The 20,689-nt window shown below is 45.4% G+C and overlaps 1 protein-coding gene across 2 annotated transcripts in view; it reads left to right on the forward strand.

Moving 5' to 3' along the window:
* Positions 1 to 20,689, forward strand: part of BCL2L13 (BCL2 like 13) — a 624,222-nt gene that overhangs the window by 257,496 nt on the left and 346,037 nt on the right. For both annotated transcript variants that reach the window (XM_069628661.1, XM_069628662.1), the window contains one exon: positions 18,006 to 18,113. In XM_069628661.1, coding sequence (XP_069484762.1) covers positions 18,006 to 18,113 — 108 coding nt within the window. The remainder of the gene's footprint in view (positions 1 to 18,005; positions 18,114 to 20,689) is intronic.

Raw genomic sequence — 20,689 nt, forward strand, 5'->3', positions numbered from 1 at the left:
ACGCTTCCCTGTACTGCGCGTGCAAATTTACACCACCAGCTTCATCGCTCTAAAACTTTACATCAACTTCACCTTTCCGGTACCCTGTATTAAGGGCTACCTGTTTGTGGCGACCACTAACTGGACCAGAGAAACTGTATGAATACCTGGCGCATTCCACTACCCCAATAATGCAATTTAATATAATGCTCAGATCCTCTTCTTTTAGAATACAGCTATGCCAAGCTGACACAAACGTTTGCGCAACCCTATCTGTTTTTTGCCTAAACTGCACGTATCTTATCCTATGGGAACCACATCTATGCATTAAGTATATTATGAAGTTTACTCGCACTGTATTCTCACTAATTACCTTAGCCTCCCTGATTTAACTGTATCCATTCTAATGTCTGACTAGCCTATTTGTCTGATTGTAGCTATGCTAATGTGTGACTAGCTATCTCTGACTTGCAACTATCCCATCTTGCCCTATCCGCCCATTCAGGAGGGACTAGCCTACTTATGAGATTATATGCCAGAACTAGCCTACTTGACTGCTACCATCTCATTAATGCGAACTAACCGACTTGCCCAGCATCTGCCTCGTCCATGCCATGCTAGCCATGCCTAATTGGCAGCAAACCTCCCTCTGAACACTAAAATATCACGGCCAAATAGAACTATGCACACTAGAAAGGCCCTGCTGAGCAACACTCGACTGTCACTTCTTTGCACCCTTATGATAATGACGAGCATTAACTTCATACCATGCTCCTTGCAAGCCAGAAACCACCAACTACGAGCAAGACTACCCCATCGTCACAAGCCCAAGACAAATAGAACCAGACTCCAAAACCTTCACCGCAACTATAACACCACCGCCATAGATTACGAACCCCCCACATCAGCTGCAGAAGCCTTGCAAATAACACAGAACTGCGCCCCTCCCTCTCTTCACAGACACATGAAAACTAATCACTGCAAACGCAGACCCTCGCCTCCCCAAGGATAGAACACTAAGACAACAATCTCAGGCGCTCTTATTAACGCAAGATCCATTATGGCTCATACTACTGAAATCGCAGATCTACGATCTATTGATGATTTAGGCCTCATGACAGTTACTGAATCCTGGCTTCATGATGCAGCAGGCCCTGCACTCATGCTTGCCATCCCAGGTAACTACCAAATATTCAGAGCAGACAGACCCAATGCCAGAGGAGGCGGCCTAGCTATTCTAGTTAAAACTAACTTGGCAATAAGACTTGCCTCACTGCCTCAAATGAAATCCTGTGAAATACTCTGAGCCACACTACCTTTATCCAACAACCATACACTAACTATCTTTGTACTATATAGACCCCTAGTACCAATAGGCACCTTTTGAGGAGGAACCTATCCAGTCTCCTCACTAACAACACTAAGGATTCGACACAGCTTCTACTTCTAGGAGACTTCAATCTGGGCTTCAATGACACTGAGGACAAACTTGCCCAATCAGTTGAAGCTATCCTGACAGAACATGGCCTTACCCAAAAAGTCCTTGCGCCCACTCATACCAAAGCAAGAACACATGACTGGGTCACCAAACTTAATTGCACTATTGCCATCACAAAAATAACACCACAATCCTGGACGGACCACCACCTTATTCACAATAGAACCCCAAAGCCGACAAACGGACATGGTACCCCCCTCCCAGCTAGAAGTAAAAAAAGACATCACAGCTGAAAAATTACTTCCTCCTCCCTTCCCTCTCCTCTCTCGCCAACAACTCTGACCCCAACGCACTAGTAGAGATCTTCAATAATACCATGACCAAGGCTCTCGATATCATTGCACCAGTCAAATTGCGTAAAAGAAAACAGAAGGCCCACCTTAACACCTGATTCACCCCCCAGCTTAAAGAGCTATGACTTCAAAAAACCAATCTTCAAACTATATGGTGGCACTCCCCCACAGATGAAAAGAAAATACATTTAACTAACTTTTCTAACATGTACAAAAAAGAAATAATCCTTACAAAAAGGAATAAGTCCAATGACAATTTCCAAGGCCTACTCCAATACAAAGGAGCTATTCACCATCCTCCGTGAAATGGAAAGCCCCATTCCACCCACAGACAAATGTCCGTAAAGATGAGCATTGGTTGTCTAGCATCCAGAATGCGCTTTCTAACAAAATAGCTGCCTTGTAGACTAAAATAGCCAAAAAAAAGCATCCCTGACTGAGACACAACCTACCTCACCTACTATAATACCTAGTGCCGACAAACCCTTTAGGTTCACTAAAATCTCTATACTAGAAACCGAAAGTCATACTATCGCTAAAACCATCAAACTGTCAGGGCGACAGCTATCCAGCACTAATAATTAAGGACGGAGCTAGAGATTTAGCACCATTTATCTCCTAACTAATCAATGTCTCCTTCAAGACTAATACGGTCCCAAATAATCTCAACGAATCTTGGGTCCTTCCGCTACTAAAAAAACAGACATTCGACCCTTCCATCCCGACGAACTACAGACTAATTACCATGGACCCTTTTTCGCCTTAAAATAGACAGAGTAGCCCATCTCCAAATTCAGAACCATCTTGAAGCTAACCACCTACTAGGTTCACGCCAATCCGGCTTCAGACCACAACATGGTACGGAAACGGCAGTAATTGATTTAAAGACGCAAATAGACGAGCTGAAGGATAAAGGTAAAACAGCTATGCTACTTCTCCTCGACCTATCAGCAGCTTTTGACATGGTGGATCATGCAGTGTTATGCAAACACGTAGCGTCAGCCGCCCATTTCTCAAGTGATGCTATTGCCTTGGTACAATCCTCCCTAGCCAACCGCAAGTTGAGTCTTCTCCCCCTTAGCTTCCGCAGCCCCTATCCAAATTACCTGTGGTATTCCAAAAGGATCCTGCGTCTCACTGACAATGTATAACATTTTTACCAAACCACTTTTCGATAAATTGGATAGACTGAGTGTCACCTACACTAATTATGCAGATGATACCCAGATCCTCATACCCCTTTTGGGCAATTTTGACACAGATATGGCCTTGGTAAATAAGATATACCTCCTCATTCAGGCATGGATGGCATCACATGGCCTCTGCCTGAATGACGACAACACTGAGATTCTGAGCTTGGGTTCTGTCACCAATCGAAAAAAACATAGCCCCAACTATGCTGCATTCAATATCGACGACAATGTAATCAAAGTAGTAACTGAGGTAAAAACATTAGGTTTTTACCTAGACTCTATACTATCACTAAAAAAACAAGTCGGCGCCATAGCCTCATCAACGGCCTCTACCTGTAAACTTATCAGGGCTTGCAGACCTTTCATTTCCAAAGGTAGCTGCAGTACGCTCGCCAATGCCCTAATTATATCTAAATTAGACTCCTGCAACACCCTATATATAGGAGCAAAAAAATGCATTCTAGATGAAATGCAAATATTACAAAATAATTCCCTTAGAGCAGCCCTGAACATACGCAAGAGAGATCACATTTCTAACATTAGAAAAGATCAGAACTGGCTAAAAATTAGGGATAGGATTCTTCTCAAAACGGTATCACCTTCAAATACCTAAACAATACTGCACCTCCCCATCTCTCAGACAGAATGATTAGAAGAACTTCAACCCGCCCCACAAGATCATCTAACACCCATTGCTTATAAATTCACAGATTGGAACTCTCCAAATCTGGCGGATCCACCTTCCCAGTCAAAGCGGCGATATACTGGAATGCGCTCCCCAAGCCCTCAGAACCAAACAGCCTTACTCCAGATTTAGACATAATTTGCTAAACTGTCTCCGAGCCAATGACAACTAATACATGCTTGTTCTGCTGTACCCACATGTGTACGTGATCATAAAACCTACCCTTTCACCCACCCCTACCCACTGTAACTTCAGTTTGAATTGACCACTGCACTTGTTTTATATGTACCCTGTACCCATTGCACTCGCAAACCTTTTCATTGTACTTGTAATATGTTGTAACTAAGCCTAAAGTATACTTGTACCCAAGGGTTCGGAGTGCAGTACCGAATAAACAAACAAATAAACATACAAGAAGTATTGTCCTTTTGTACTTTGTACTAGCGTCTCAGTTGTGCTTGAAGTCAAGAGATTGAACCAAGAGGTAGTTGGAATTTGTGAACAAATGTGTTGAAAGCTAAGACATTGAATCCAAAAGCAGTTGTTGCGGTCTCTTTCCCCATTGAGGATTACATGTGGAAAGAAGGGATCAAACCTCACCACAGAGTACAAATAGTTGTAGGAGCTTTCATCCTAGCAGGCGAGTATACCAGGAAGGTGACAATTGGAGGTTAGTCCTGGCAAGCGAGTGGATCAGGAAGCTGATTTAAAGTACTATTAAGTGGTAGATGGTTCTGGTGGAAAAGAAGTGATCATTTCAGCAATGTGTTTTGATGAACTATTATGTAAACCAATCTGACAAAATGACGTTGCACATGAAGAAGAAATGTGAAATACATGATTTGCTTTCAAAGTGGAGAGTATTTACATTGACAATTGGTTTGACAACTGAAGAGAGAATTGAGCAAATATTGTGGTATTGTGAATTGTGAATTGTTTTCAAGGTAACAAACTTTGGCTGCAACATAATTAGTAAAAATAGCCAAGACAAAGGACATTTTGTAACTTTGCATTTTACTTGGCTAATGAAATTGGAGTTTGAAACAAACTGTTTTGATTCAGGGGAAAGGGAGCCAACCTAGATCACAAGGAGCCTTGTTTATTGTAATTTTCAGTTTGAGTTAGTGTGTAAATCTCACTTTGCCAGACCTAACCTATGTTTTGTTGTATGTATATTAGTGTGAGGGACAGCTACCGTTTGGACGTTGGGTCATTTTCCTTTAGCATTAGTTTGTTAGGTAAGGAAATCCATATTAGGCTAGGGAAAGATAGGCGTTCATCTCAGCTTTTATTATTTAATAAATATGGTTTCTTGTGAGAAAACTATATCTGCTTGTCCATCTCGCATCTCTGACCCCTTAAACCAGGTATATATGGGGTGGAAAACAAGCAAGTATGAACATGAAAACTTTGACTCAATGATCGAGAATTAATGGGAATATCTGACATACTGAATACCTCAAGGCTGGCCAAGTGAGAGTATTCGGGCAAGGGATCAATCTGAGTCTGTGAAGCCATGACTGTTTATGGAATAAGCAGTTGTTGGCTGGCATATTTGGGGCCAATCGTGGCTTCATATTAGAGAGTGTGAGATCACTATTGTTAAATCAGATTACCAACACTTCTATGACTATCTGGAACGAGATAACATGTTCAGCAATTACCTTATTTCCATCTCCGTTTACAGTTAGTTGAGAATCCAAATTTCATACTGGGAATGCAAGACACTGCTTTTATAGCATGACAATAAAGGGGTTATAATAGCATGGGGTGGGGTATGTGTTCCTATGAGAAGGGATTAAATGTTTTGAACATTGCATGTTTGACTCTGGAGTCACTGAAGTGAATCCAATGGGATCCAATGCGATACTTCCAATTACATCACTGGTTCTCTCACGCCATCAATGAGCAGAAGGCGAAGCGAGGCCTCACTTGCATGGAAAAGATTATCCAAGGTGCAGCCACATCAAGGGGGCTGATAACATCAATTTATAGGGCACTATCTTAACTACCGGCTTCATCCGGGATTTCAATTCTCAGATTCTGAAATCTCTGATCGGTAAGTTTCACTTTCTTCAGCAGTTTCATTGCTTTGTTTTTTAGCAGCACAAATTCTCTGATTAGTAAGTCTTTCTTCAGGTTCTCAAGCACTTTCATTGTTCTGTGTGAAAGCATGTTGCATTCTATCAGCTTCATGGCCTTCAGATCTTCCTTCTTCAGAATGTTGATCATGTTTCAGCTTTCAATGTTTTGTTTTGATTCAGGTGGGATTAAATACTGCTCTTTATTACTAGCTTTTCTGTAAAAATATATTTGTGGTATTAAAGCATTAATGAAAGGAGAAAATACAGAAGAAAAGTCTTTTTGTTAAACATGCAACCTGATTCAAATCCAACTATGCCATCTTCAAATTATAGCAGAATTCCATTTGCTGTCATGAGGGTTAAGTACCTGTCGTTTGCAAAGTTTTGCGATAGAAATTAATCAGATGTTGATCGTGTTTCAGCTCCGATGTGCGATGAGCACTTACTACAAATTACATGTAGATGGCGGTGTGACACCACAAACCGGAATGCCAAAAAACAAAGCTGAAATTCATAAATATTAATTATCTTGGGAACGGGATGATCTATCGAGCCATAAATAGTTGCATTAATTTGGCAATCAAATAAAGAATATTCCATGCAAAATTCATGACACCAGACCTCACCGTTCATGAGGAGTTGGTTCCCCAAGAACGCTACATACAAACCCACAAACAAACACGACTTTGTTTATTTATATATATATATATATATATATATATATATATATATATATATATATATATATATATATATATATATATATATATATATATATATATATATATATATATATAATCTCTCAAGCGTGATCAAGCTGTGTGTGTACCGCAAAACGAGTCGTTCTTCTGTTACTTTCTTAGGTCTGTGGCATATTTAAAATAAAAGGACATTTTGTTGCCAGGAATCCTTCAGGCGTGTCTCCCTCGTTGCTGGAAGACCATCAAGGGGGTGTGTGTGTGTGTGTGTGTGTGTGTGTGTATGTATGTATGTATGTATGTATGTATGTGTATGTATATATATATATATATATATATAACAAGGAAAGGTGCGCACTCCAGTTCTCTGCATAACCTTCCAGGCCACTGGTATTCGCCGACCGGTTTCTGTGCCAATACACGTCATCGGGGAGGCTGTGTTAACTTGCAGCTCACTGCAGGTGATAATAATCTGCTGCAAGGGCTTCTGGTGGATGTAGTCATCAGGTTAGCAAAGAAAATGCTCACGCCCAATCCCACAGTGGAGAAAGGGGGGGGGGGGGGAGTGTAGCCTCCAGTGAGGCACTCCAAAGCCGGGCATATATCATCCTGGTGCAGCACCCGGTCAGGTCTTGAGGATTCCACCCCTCAAGATCCTGCATAAATGGAAAAAACAAGGAAAGGTGCGCACTCCAGTTCTCTGCATAACCTTCCAGGCCACTGGTATTCTCCTCTGACCTGTTTCTGCTCAGCTGAACATTTTCTTTGCTAACCTGATGACTACATCCACCAGAAGCCCTTGCAGCAGATTATCACCTGCACCTGCGGTGAGCTGCAAGTTAACACAGCCTCCCTGATGACGTGTATTGGCACAGAAACAGGTCGGAGGAGAATACCAGTGGCCTGGAAGGTTATGCAGAGAACTGGAGTGCGCACCTTTCCTTGTTTTTTCTATAATATATATATATATATATATCCCATAGGAAGATTGGGCGGCGTATAACTTCGCTCCCCCTCGATGAATCCAAACCAATCTTTGCAGTATATGGCCCACTCTGAATTTGTTTTCAAAGATTGGTTGAGGTTTGGTCCGGGGCGGGGGTGGGGGGAGTTATAGGGGGGTCCCAAAATTTCTTTTTTTCCCATAGACTGAATGGGGAAAAACTTTGCTCACGCCTAGATCCCAAACTGCTGGACAGATTTTCACCAAATTTGGGCAGGAGCAACGGATTGGTCCTGAAAGCGTGCTTTTCTAAATTTTGTGAAAATCTGTCCAGTAGTTTTTTTTTAAAACAACCAAAAAGAAGGTCACAAAAAATTAGTGATATCTATGTCCGCTCCGCGGGCACACTACACTGTTTGCTCCGCGGACAGGACACAGATTGGCTAATCGGCTTGTGTTATTTCCGCAGACATGCAACGTGTTCGCTGATTGGATGGTGAAGAGCGTGAGGTGCGTCGGATTGTTTCGATGCGCCCGCCATCTTGGATCCGTGTTTGGTGTCCGCGGACATCGCGGTAATAACATATTAAAAACAACATTGCATTTGTCAAACTTATCAAATAATCTTTGGGGAGGTGAGGGGTGATGAGGATGGGATGGGATATTGCTGCAAGAAGTATAAAACAGCTGTTTTTTTTGTCGCTAAAGTCACACGGTAGATTTGGAGGTGTTCCACAATATGTGGCTAAAGTACAGACGAAAGAGATCGCATTTTGGCATTCAAGGGATGGAGATGTATAACCATGGAATTGTGGACTTGTAAAGATAGATTGTTGCTTCTGCAGTCTGCAACCCCAACCTTACCTTGTAGTATTAGAGTAATACTACATTCCGAATGCCCGTTCCTCTATATTGTTTATATTGGTTGCCCAATATTTATTAATATTAAATAGAAGCAATTTCAGGTTATTTTACACTCTTAATTGAAACGCTTGATGTTTATAAATTGATGTGCTGGTGCTACACCCAGAGTGCGGCAAATAAAGGGCTAATGATGTCTGTGTTCAAATGTAATTAAAATAATAATGGAGTCAGACCGCTGGCCCCTAGAACCTGGGACCTCAGGGAGCCACCTGCAGTGCCTGATGCAAAGATCGGCCCTCCACGTGTATCAGAATAACGGTTTTCATGGATGTGGTGAGGCAAGTTCTTGCAAACTAAGAATGTATGTTGATTCTGAGTGAAGGTCACCAGCTTTGAATTTTTGCTTGCAAGCTAAGGAAGCCCACGCATCGGACACACAGTATAAAGTTCAATTGTTTTTTTTAACCTGGAGAGAAAGGGACCATTCCGAAAGGAATTGAATGAAAGGAGGTTTGTAATAATGCAAGATAATAAGATAATGCAATAATCCCACACATGTGAGGTACCGTTTTCATCGGGACACATGTGGTGACGTGGGAAGGTAGGCCATGTGTTGTTGGCCGTGTGTTTCGGTAGGTGGCCAGAGCGAAATGTCTGAGAATTGTCTTCATTTCCAGCCATTTTCAGAGACATTTCCCTGTGTCCACTCACCGAAACGCGTTGCGAACAACGGATATCATACCTTCTCGCGTTCCCACAGGTGTCCCGACAAAAACGGTACCTCACATATGTGGGTGCACCTACCGGGGGCGCGAAAGGAAAAGGGTAACCCGCTGGTAACCCCATGTCTTTCAGCACAGCCCATTTTGTTAATGTGGGCAACCTACAGATTTGGGCCTAGGGTGTCGAAGCCAGCAAGGAAAACGGGGAACCCCATGCATTTCCCAAAAGAGGACACCCGTGGGAATCCAGAGGTCTGCCTTGCGCAAATTGCCCCAGTTTTTATTAGCCACAATCCCCGACAGTGTGATATTTGGTGGCGGAAAAAACACAATGTTCACTTTGTCTGGGGTTCTGGGTAATAAATTCTGGGCCGCTTCGCCCAAGTCAGACCTCTGTGCATTCCCATGGGTTTCCTCTTTTGGGAAATGCACATGTGAGATACCGTTCATCGGGACACCTGTGGGAACGCAGGAAGGTATGCCATTTGTCGTGTGTGTGTGGTTTTCATAACGTTTTGACCCATTTGCTGGTGCCCTTTGTCAAACAACCCTTTAATTTCCCAAATGTGACCTAAATGTAGTCGCTGCTTTAGGCACCATACACTTTTGTAACCTGCACAAGTCACCTACCCTTGAAAAGGTCTCTTCATAAAATTTATGCTTGCCGTTCCTCACCACATTGGTTTTCCCGATTTACACATGCTAAGTACGTCTGTTCAGGCCGTGAGCATAAAACTCCTGTGTACCATGGCTCAGTGTTTGGCTTGTGGTATTGCTTGTTTTGTAAAACACTACAAAACATGTGTGCTTTCCTAACTGCAAGGGTCGGGGGGAATGTAGCGGAGCATTGCTTTTGTCAAAATTCATAGAAGCCATTGCCGTACCAAGCCAACCATGTCCAACACATACCTTTTTTTCGGTCATTTTCCCGCTTTTCCCCAAATCTATGGCATTTTCCCCTACATAGTTGTTGCCCGACCTACGCAAATCACCCCTTTCTAAATGGAATTTTGTCTACTTTTCAGAAATATATGCCTTTCTGTCCTCCAATTCGGCTTTCCTACCCTTTTCTTCCATTCCGTCCTTGCATGGCCAAAATTGACTACCTCTCACAAAACGGTTGATAACCACATCAAAATAATGTTTTTTTCGTTTCCACTCAACCTGTTCTTGAAAGCTAGGAAATTGGGGAATTCAGCACAGCAAACCATTTGTTCCTAGCTCTTACAAGGAAAAAACCACAGGCTTCTTCGTACAACATTTTATTTGCATTTTTTGAAAAAACACAACATTTTTGCCCTTTTTGATTATTTTCTCTCACTCCCCTAGAGCAACCTAGGATTCCACATGTGGGGAAAAAAGGAGCCAAATTTGGCCGAGATATCTCCTGTAGCAAACAAGTTACAAGGCTTTGAATGGCCACATACCGAAATCACCAAAAAAGGCCCTGGCACTGGGGCGTAATAACCATGGCAGTTAAAGGGTTAAAGTACGGTTTAATATTTCAAATTGTGACGTGCTGTTGTGAGCCGATGTGTGTTGATTTTTGGATTCTGCGTCACGTCACGTAGGTGATTATGGGCGCGTTTGGCTACGCTGACAAGGAACAACACAGAGAAAGGTGGAGAATATCACTAGGTTTGGTGATGTGAAGCTCAAGGGCGGGGCATATGATTTAGTGACGTCAGGGCAGTTTACCTTAGGCCATGCAGCAGTGGATAAGATTAGCACAAGATGGCCGCGCCCTGCTGCCAGATTTCACATGTTTATAAAAGAGGAAAACTAAGGTAAGGTGAATTGGAAATTTTTGTGCGATAGATCAACGTATATATAAAATACATGCCCCAACCCTCGGGACAATTTTCTGAGCATTGCACTTGTCAAATTTAGCAAATAATTTATTTTAGCAAGTGATTTATTGCCCATTCTTGATCTAATTGCAAAATTTTAAATAAAGAATTAAAAAAATATATTTTTTGCAAATAATCTCTAGGGAGGTGAAGGGTGATGAGCTTGGAATGGGATATTTCTGACCTGATTTCGAATGAGTTTACAAAGTTTGGTGGGATTTTGTGCAGAGGGGGCAAAATAAGAGGGGGTGCTAAAATAATGTAAAGGCTTATAAATGAGGTGTCATTTGATGAATCTACACTTCTTTTGTGGCAAACTGATAATAGATATAGATATAAATGTTTTTGAGAAGTTTGGTGGGATTCTGTCAAGAGGGAGCAACATTAGAGGGGAGGTCCCAAAATAATGTAAAGGCTTATAAATGTGGTGCCATTTGAGAAATCTAAACAAAGGTTTGCAAAAAGATTATAGATGTAGATATGAATGTTTTCGTAAAGTCTGAATGGATTTTGTGAAGTTAGGGGTAGGTTATATGACAATTGTAAGTGCATTCATTTGACACTTTTGAAAAAATAAAACGTGGGTGGATTTCCAGCAAATTTGCATAAGGCGAAGGCGCATTGATAAGGATCTACAAGCATGGTTTTGCAAATGTGCCAGTGTTTTATTATTTGACAAGTGTCATAATGTAGTTATAAAAATAGCGGTATAGCTTTAGTGATGGAGGGGTAGCCTGTGGCCATGGGCAGTGGCCAGATTGTCCGGGTCATGGAATAATGTCATGATCCGGACAATCTTGGTACTGGCCATGACCATAAGGGACAAAACATAGGAGTAAAGTGGGCATGTGCACCTGAGACTGGCTTTGTGGAAAAGTTATTCGAAATTAGGATAGATGTGAAAGGGAAGAAAAATGTGCTTGTGGTAATATGGTCGTAGGGTTCTCTTTTTGCCTTCTGCAGGCTGCCATGGAAAGCGAAGAGGGGTCCTGTATGGAACCCCTGCCTTCCCTTTCCATGGTGACCATCTTGGAAAAGGATTTTCCTTCCTTAACCGGGACGCCACAGGTGTCCCGGTGTAGGATGAAAACTCCTCTTTTTTATTACTCCGGGTCCCCGCTTTGGGAACCTAGACTGTTAATGGCCTTCATCCCCCATTTCAGGGGCTGGAATGGGGGGATAATGGTCCAGAGACCTAGTTATCTACCCTCGCTTCGCTTGGGCTGATAACTTGGGCTGCTGGGCCGGTATCCACTGTTCCAGTCCCTGGAGCGGAGGATGAATGCCCCAATATTCCCATTAGCATAAAACAAAATGCAGATGTTGGAAAATCTTATTGAGTCTATGTACTTTACTCAGAAATATAAAGTAGATGGAGTCTATGCGTTTTATTTTTTAGTTCTATTTTTTAACTGTGAAAGGTGGTTCCTAAAGGAACATTTTTTTTTTGGATGGATTTTCTTTGGCAGGAGAGCTTAGAACGCAAGGTGGGGAGGGAAATGAGCGAAGAGGCACCAAACACTAATATGGAGGGGCAGGTGGACAGGGGAAAATGTTTAGGGTTGGTCGTGAGAGGTCGAGAGACACCGCTCGCAAGAGTGGTCGGCACGAGTCACGGGAGAGGTCCCGTTCGGACAAGGGGACTCGTTCTCGACGTACCCGTTCCAGGTCCCGGTCCTCGACGCGTTCGAGACCGTGTGCACCTGTGATGTCTTCGAGGAAGACATCGACGTCTGAGGCGTTGAGGGCGTCGACAGGCTTTCTCGAGGCTCCGGCTCCGAGGAAGTCGTCAAAGCCGTCGACGCTCAGGTCGTCGAAGGACACGCTCGGAGCTCCGGCTTTGGGGACTGTGTCGACGCCGTCGATGCTGGCGGCGCTGCATCTGACGTCGACGCCGATTTACTCAACGTCGATGCCAATCCTCTCGGTGCCGATGCCTGTTCTCTCGACGCCGGCGCCGATTCGCTCGACACCTTTCGAGGCCGGGGTGTCGGAGGTACCCCGTGGCACGGGGGAACCCCCTAGGAAGGCTCTGGTTAAGAGCAAGCACTCTCAGGTGCCTTCTTTTCGCCACCTGGAATATATTTCGGAGGTGGATGAGGATTTTGATGGCCTGGTTCCTAGTCAGGTTCCAGATGAAATTGTCTCGGGCCATAGTCAGTTTGACGATTTGAGTCAGTCACTGCATGATGCCAGTGGACTGGACACATCTCCGGAGGTGAAGTTTTGTAGGCCTGAGCCTGGCTCTCATGCCGATTCCTTGTACCGGCGCCTTATGGCTAGGGTTTCCGAGTACTTCGGATGGTCTGCTCCCCCAGGGGAGTTTGTGCAGGATGATCTCACGAACATCCTTGATGTTGGTCCCCCAACTGACCCAGTACTGCTGTTTCCTATGGCTCTACAGAGAAGGGTGGCTGCGGCTTGGACTGCTCCGGAGAGTCTCCCGGCGGTGGGCAGGTCCTTGTCGCGAAAATACCGTCCAGCCAGTAGCGACCCCTGATACATGACCAGGCACCTCACTCCGAAGAGTTTGGTGGTGCAGGTGGCCACGGCCCCGGCAAAGCAGGCGTCGTACCCTACCATCCCTCCTGATAGGGACGACAAACGTTTTGATGGCTGGGCGAAGAAAGTGTTTTCTTCTGGTGGTATGGCGCTTCAGGCGGCCAACTCCATTTGTGCCTTGTCTCGTTTCACACACACTCTGTGGAACTGTGTTGCGTCAGCGGCTGAACATATTCCCGAAGGGGACGAACGGGATGGTTTCCTTGCTATGGTCCAGGATGGTAAGGATGCCATGTGCGAGTCCGTTCAGTTGGGTTTGGACATGACTGAATGCGTCAGCAGGTCCATGGCGGCGAGCACCGCGATACGCAGGTTTGCGTGGTTGCGGAAGTCGGGGTTTGCTCCTGATGTGCAGTCCCGGCTCCTCAACATGCCCTTTGACGGTGAACACCTTTTTGGCAGCAAGGCTGACGAGAGCCTTGAGAGGTTGCAGACCTCAAAAGCTGCAGCGAAGTCGTTGGGCGCTGCAGTTTGCCAACCTCCGCCTTTTCGTCCTAGGGGACAGCAATGGAGGGGGTGGTTCCTTTCGCTATTACTCGTCCTTCAGTAAAGCGAGAGGAGCTGGCAAGAGGCCAACGAAGGGGTACCAGAGGTGGACGACAGGGTACCCGTGGTGCCAAGGCCGCTCGGGCAGTTGCCTCTTTGCCCTCAGGTAATGCCGCAGCCGCTACCACTTGGTCATGAGGCCATGTCCCATGGTTCGCCGGTTGGGGGAAGGCTGGCGCAGCATCTTGTAGAGTGGCGTGCCATTACTTCAGATGTGTGGGTTCTGGAGATCATAACCCACGGCTACTGTCTTCCCTTTCGGCACAGGCCTCGCGACAATCCACCGGGGAACCTCTCTTTGCAGAGTCCGGATCCGCTCCTTGCGCAGGAAATTCAAGCCTTGCTGGAGAAAGGCGCCATAGAACTGGTGCCTGTAGCGGAGAGGAACAAGGGATGGTATTCCCCTTATTTTTTGATTTCGAAGAAAGACGGGGGATTGAGACCCATTATGGACTTGCGCGGTTTGAACAAACTCCCCAGGAAGGACAAGTTCAAGATGGTTACTCTCTCTCAAGTCCTCCAGGCCCTTCAGCTTCAGGACTGGTTGGTGTCTCTCGACCTCAAGGATGCTTACTTCCATGTGCCGATCCATCCGAAGCACAAGAAGTACCTGAGGTTCGCGGATGGCGACTCGCACTTTCAGTTTCGGGTCCTGCCGTTCGGATTGACCTCCGCCCCGAGGGTTTTCACCAAGTTCATGGTGGTGGTGGCGGCAGCGCATCTCAGGCAAGGGGGGATTCACGTCTACCCCTACCTGGACGATTGGTTGATCAGGGGGAGCTCTCCTGAGCTAGTCCTGGATAATCTGTCCGTCACCTGCCACTCCCTTCACAGGCTGGGCTTCTCCCTCAATTTAAAGAAGTCCAATTTGACGGCAACACAGCGGCTCCAGTACATCGGAGCAGTGCTCGACACTTCCCTGGGGCAGTGTTTTCCTCCCCCGGTGAGGGCTCTTCACATTCAGCAGATGGTGCACAAGTTTCAGCATGACCAGACGCTCCCAGCGTTCGAGTTCTTGAGGTTGCTCGGCCTCATGGCATCCTGCATTCTTCTGGTGCCAGAGGCTCGCCTGCGGATGAGATCTTTGCAGTGGGCACTCAAGATGCAATGGTCGCAGTCCTCCGGCAGGATGTCGGACCCGGTTCAGGTGCCGCCCTCGGTCGCCCGGGACCTTCTGTGGTGGGCCGTCGAAGGCAACTTGATGAAGGGGGCACCATTTTGGCTTCCCTGGCCAGAGGTGACGATCGTGACGGATGCATCCCTCACGGGATGGGGAGCTCATGCCAACGGGCTGACAATCAGCGGTCGTTGGTCTCCGTCGGAGTCCAGACTCCATATCAATCTGTTGGAGCTGAGGGCCGTCAGGCTAGCCCTGAAGGCTTTTCTGACGACTGTGCGAGGAAAGAATGTCCTGATCCTGACGGACAACACAGTAGCCATGCACTACCTCAACAAAAAGGGGGGGGGGGCAGGGTCACTTCCTCTCTGCAGGGAGGCGATGCAGCTCGAGTTCTGGGCCATCCAGCAGGAAGTTTCGATCTCAGCAGTTCATCTGGCCGGAGACGAAAACGTGACGGCGGATGCTCTGAGCAGGCAGAGCACGATCTCTCACGAGTGGGAGTTGGCTCAGGAGATTCTCCTGGAGAGCTTCGCCCTTTGGGGGACCCCTCAAGTGGATCTCTTTGCCTCCAGTGTCAACCGGAAGTGCGAGAGGTTCTGCTTGCGGGAATTTCCTCCAAAAGGAGCCTTAGGAGACGCGTTCGTGGTGGAGTGGTCATTCCCGCTGCTGTATGCGTTTCCTCCAGTCCCCGTCATCCCGCAAGTGCTGTGGAGGTTACAGAAGTTCGGTTCCCGGATGATCCTCATTGCTCCGGCGTGGGCTCGGAGGACGTGGTACCCGGACCTTCTCGACTTGTCCGTCTGCCCTCCACGTCATCTTCCCTACCGAGACTATCTGCTCTCACGGGAAGGGGGGTCAGGTTCTCCATCCAGAGGTCAGATCCCTCAACCTTCACGCTTGGCTTCTGAAAGGTTGAGGTATAAGGATTGGAACCTCCCTGAAGACGTGATGGAGGTGTTGCTCTCGGCCCGAAGGCCAGCAACAAAGTCTCTGTACCGTTGCCTTTGGCATAAGTTCTGCGACTGGTGCAGAGTTCAGAATGTGGATCCTTTTGCATGTGACATCCCCATGGTTCTGTCCTTTTTTACTTTCTTTGGCCCACAGGGGCTTGCAAGTGAGTACCATTAAAGGTTACCTGGCGGCGCTGTCCATCTTTAAGCGCTCGTCTGAAGAATGTTCCTACTTTAAAATCCCTTTAATTTCACAGTTTCTGAAAGGGCTCACTAATGTGTTCCCTCCGTCACCTTTCCTGTTGCCCGGTTGGTATTTAAACCTTGTTCTTAAGTTTCTTATGGGTGCTCCGTTTGAGCCTTTTCATTCTTGCCCTTTGAGGCTGTTAACTCTGAAAACTGTGTTTCTGGTTGCGGTTACTTCCGCTCGCAGAGTGAGTGAGTTACAGGCACTTTCAGTTAAGCCACCCTTCACTGTATTTCGTAAGGACAGGGTTGTCCTTAGAGTTCGTCCTTCTTTTCTTCCGAAGGTGGTTTCGGAATTTCATTTGGCCCAGAAGGTTGTTCTTCCGGCATTCTATCCTCCTCCGCATCCTAGTAAGGAAGAGGAGAGGCTCCATAGGCTTGATCCTAGGAGAGCTTTAAGCTTTTATGTTTCATGCATGTCCCGGGTCAGAGTGGACGATCAACTCTTTATTGGTTACGCTGGAAAGCGTTTGGGACAGGCTGTGACGAAACAGACTTTGTCTCGCTGGATTATTTTGGCCATCTCGGAGTATTACCGCTTAGCGGGTAAGGACCCGCCGGCTGGCTTGCGGGCCCATTCTACCAGGGGTATGGCTGCATCTACTGCCCTGCAGAGGGGTGTTCCTATTCGCAACATCTGTGATGCAGCCACCTGGGCTTCTGTACATACATTTGTACGTCACTATTCCCTCGATTCCATCCGGGGACAGGATCTGGCCTTTGGCAAGGCGGTCCTTTGCTCTATTTGATTGGCAATTTTAAATTTTGATTCTAAATTCTTTCCCTCCTCCTTGCTCTGGTACTGCTGTGGGAGTCTGTCATAGATATGGAATACGTCGGAGGACCCAATCCCCTCGAAGAACAAGTTACTTTCTTACCTGGTAACGTTCTTTCGATGGGATGGTCCGACGATGTATTCCATATCGCTCCCTCCCTGCCTTCCCCGCTGCAGAATTTCTTTTGCGATTGCAGCTTACGTTCCGCAAGGCTTTGTGTCTGACTGGCAGTTGACTGATGTCACACGTTCTGGGGGGAAAAAAACTACAACTGAGGCTACGGGCGTCGTGCGTCCTACTTATCACATCGGATGACGTCGGAGGAGGTCCTTGAGGACGGCGCATCGACGTCATCGACGCAGGACGCAGACGCCGAAAAAAGTTTCCGAAGCAGCACAGCTGTGGTGATTACCTGTCATAGATATGGAATACGTTGTCGGACCATCCCATCGAAAGAACGTTACCAGGTAAGAAAGTAACTTGTTCATCTATGTTAAAAACCTTGGGACTGGTTCAGTGCACCTGCTCATGGGGAAGGCACAGGAATCTTCAGAGGGGAAGGACAAGTCTTCATATCGGTCTATAGGAAGATGCAGAAAAAATCACCAAGCGTGCCGGTGATGAATGTGCAAGATACAATATTTTATACATGGTATAAAATTCCAGAAGTATTGCACAATATTTCACTGAATAGGAGTCAAATGTGGTGGGAGGGATTGTAGGTTCGAAGGGGGTTGCTACTGCACATATGGTGGGAGTATCCAGCTCTCTGGAATTTCTGACTGAAATCGATCTGCAATGGTCAATGGTAGTATTGGGCAAGTATATTTTGCGAGCCTGACCGAAGTATAAATACATCCTCTGAGAAGACCTCTTACAATGTGGGTCCGGGAAGGCTTTCCGATTCTGTTAAGAGATATGTTATTTCCAGTCTCCGATGCTACAGTGATGGTCCTGTTTTTCAGACCACTTTAAAACCTATACTTTGTGTTTCAGGAAGTGACCAACCAGTTTTCTCAGCCCACCTGGACAAGAATGCCCTAGAAAAGGTCCATGCAGAAATCGAAGAGGAGCTAAAGCGCCTGGAGGAGGAGATTTCAGAAGGTGTGTATCTTCTTACTTGTTTATACTTTAATAGCATCTAAAAGTATAAAAGCCCCTCCTTTTCTGATCCCAGAATTATTTGCATCCCCTAGTGGTTCATCATAAGATCAGATCATATAGGATTTGAAGGGGAGTGGGCATAATAATAATTTTCAGTGCACAGATCAAATTTCCCAACAACCACCACCACATTGTGATTTCAATGCAGTACTTCTCCCAAATGTGGTCCCTAAAACATTCCTTTACATGTTGCTATCTGCTTATATCTATCCCATCCCCTGTTCCTTCAGGGTACATCTTCCTGTTTAATGATCTGTTCAGCAAATAAGCCAACAAAGTACTCTGTTGAGGCGTTTCTGCATCGAGGGCCCAACTGTAGACAAATGTAAACTGTAAAAAATGCATTGCCTGCCTGCTTTGTTACTGGAGATTCCTGTCGCGCATTCTTCCTGACTCATGCAATGTCCTGGCTACAGCATTGTGGATTAGTATTATGTTGACAGTAACATAAGTTTTACAAAATTGCAGCTGGCCCACATGACCAGTCAGTGTCTTACTAGGAGCCAGCAGACTCTCTGCAGCTTAAACCTTTCGTCCCCTACTCATATCTGCACATTTTTTACATAGTTTACAGTTTTTGCTCTCTTGTGGGTTTTCTTTCTCTGTGGTCAGCTGAACACACCAGAGACCACCTAGTAATCTGCTCCACCCCTGCAGACTCTGCCTATGGCCCTAGCAACTGGCACCAAGCAATAGCGCTTAAAACTTTTGCAGGTCTCTGAAAATGACCCTCATGGGTTGTCTACAGTGCACGTGGCTTGCACACCGGCAGATCAACTGTGTTGTGTTTTATTTTAAATCCAATAATTTCTCCTCCACTTGCACTCCTTTTGTGATTTGCAGATCTTTGATTTCATAGCACACATCCAGAAGAGGCAGGTATAATCTTTAGTGAATTAACCTATGTTTCTGTGAGCCCCAGAATGGGTGATTTGTCTTTCATAGACGTTTTAACTAGACAGTGTGAGAAAGCATCTGTAAGCCAGGTTTCCAGTCAGTTCTGTATTCTCTACATGTTCTATGGCAGCCAGTAGGTACACACCTTGTTCAAAATCTGGATTTGGCCAGAGATGTTTTCAAGGCCTTAATCTTACCCGGTTGGCCCTCGCCCTCGAGGTAATGTTGAAATCAAACAGGAGCAAGTTCAGATATACCTGCGTTATCCAAATCAATTTGGGCTTGGCGAAGGTGTAAAACAATCTTAACACTGATTCCTGAGCTGAAACCCCCCATGAGTGTATCTAGCTCGATGAGGACCACAAAGTCATTGTCAGGATAAATCTCCAGATGCAAATGATGTGTACCAGTATAAAGCCCATAAAGTCAGAAGATTACCAGATGAGTCTAGAATAAGTTTTTTGTTGTTGAATTGAAGTAAGCTACGTTTAAAAATCCCAAAATGCAGTTATTGGCAAATTGAAAGCCCAGGACTGAGGCATGGTGTCCCAGGTGACACAAGTCCTCTGTATGAAACTAGGTAAGTTTAGCTTGTGGTTCAGGGTGGTGAGGCTTAAAATACATCTGCATCATCCGTGGTATCACTTCCCAGGTTGTCACTCCACTCTATACCCGTGCTGCTTCTTTAATCTTGGTCTATTCTTGGTGTATAGTTAGTGTAGGCACAGCCTTAGCTAGGTTAAGCAATCTGACCAGACTCCAGGTTCCAGAGGAAGTCCTCAATACATTTATTTTCCATAGTACATACACAATGATATTGTAATGACATGTAGTAGCCTGTCGACTAAACAGTCGTTAAAGCCACTATATCAAGAAACACACAAATATTGTCACGGCCGGCATAGTCCAGAAGCTCTACCTTCCATTCAGACTGGGTCAAATGTCTGTCCAATTAGTATATGACTTCACCCTATACACCTTCACTTAGTTGGGGTTGTTTGGTGATGTGAGTAATTTGGGAGCTCTTGAGGGGGGCTCTTGTTGGAGTTCAAAGCTAGGCTTTACCATAAAAGTTAGGCTTTGTAGCGCGTTTGTTCGTGTGAGTGGTTTCTTGTTCCTCTAGTGTCCTTTTTTAGGTTTGGTGGTGTGGGATGCTCATGTCTGATGGGAGAATTTGGGGAGACTGTCCTGACTCTGGTCTTAAGAATGTTTTTGATTGAACGGTTATGCACAGACCTATTTCTGTGTGTGACGTAGAATCTTCCAAAATTGATACTCTTGTAAGTTTTTGTTTGCAAGCTTACTACTCTGCAGATTCATTAGGTTCAAACTGGTGATGGCTGTTGTGCCATAAGAGTTTTGACAGTATGGTTTGAGAGCTGCATGTATGTGCAAATCTGTTTCTGGCGGTGTTCATTGACTATCTGGGTTCCTTGTGAAAGGGTTAGTAGATTTTAAGGGTCTGCTTAATACTGTAAATGGAAGGTGCCACAAAGATCTTCCCTTGTATATCATCTTTTCTCCTTTGCCTTGACTCCATGCTCCCTTCACCAACCTTGAAAGTCAGACCGATGACTGGTGCACTCTGGGCTAATTTTCTGGAAACCATGAGTTTTTCT

This window comes from Ambystoma mexicanum, chromosome 12, assembly GCF_040938575.1.
Source record: "Ambystoma mexicanum isolate Mex_15411 chromosome 12, UKY_AmexF1_1, whole genome shotgun sequence".
In the NCBI taxonomy this organism is placed as follows: domain Eukaryota; kingdom Metazoa; phylum Chordata; class Amphibia; order Caudata; family Ambystomatidae; genus Ambystoma; species Ambystoma mexicanum.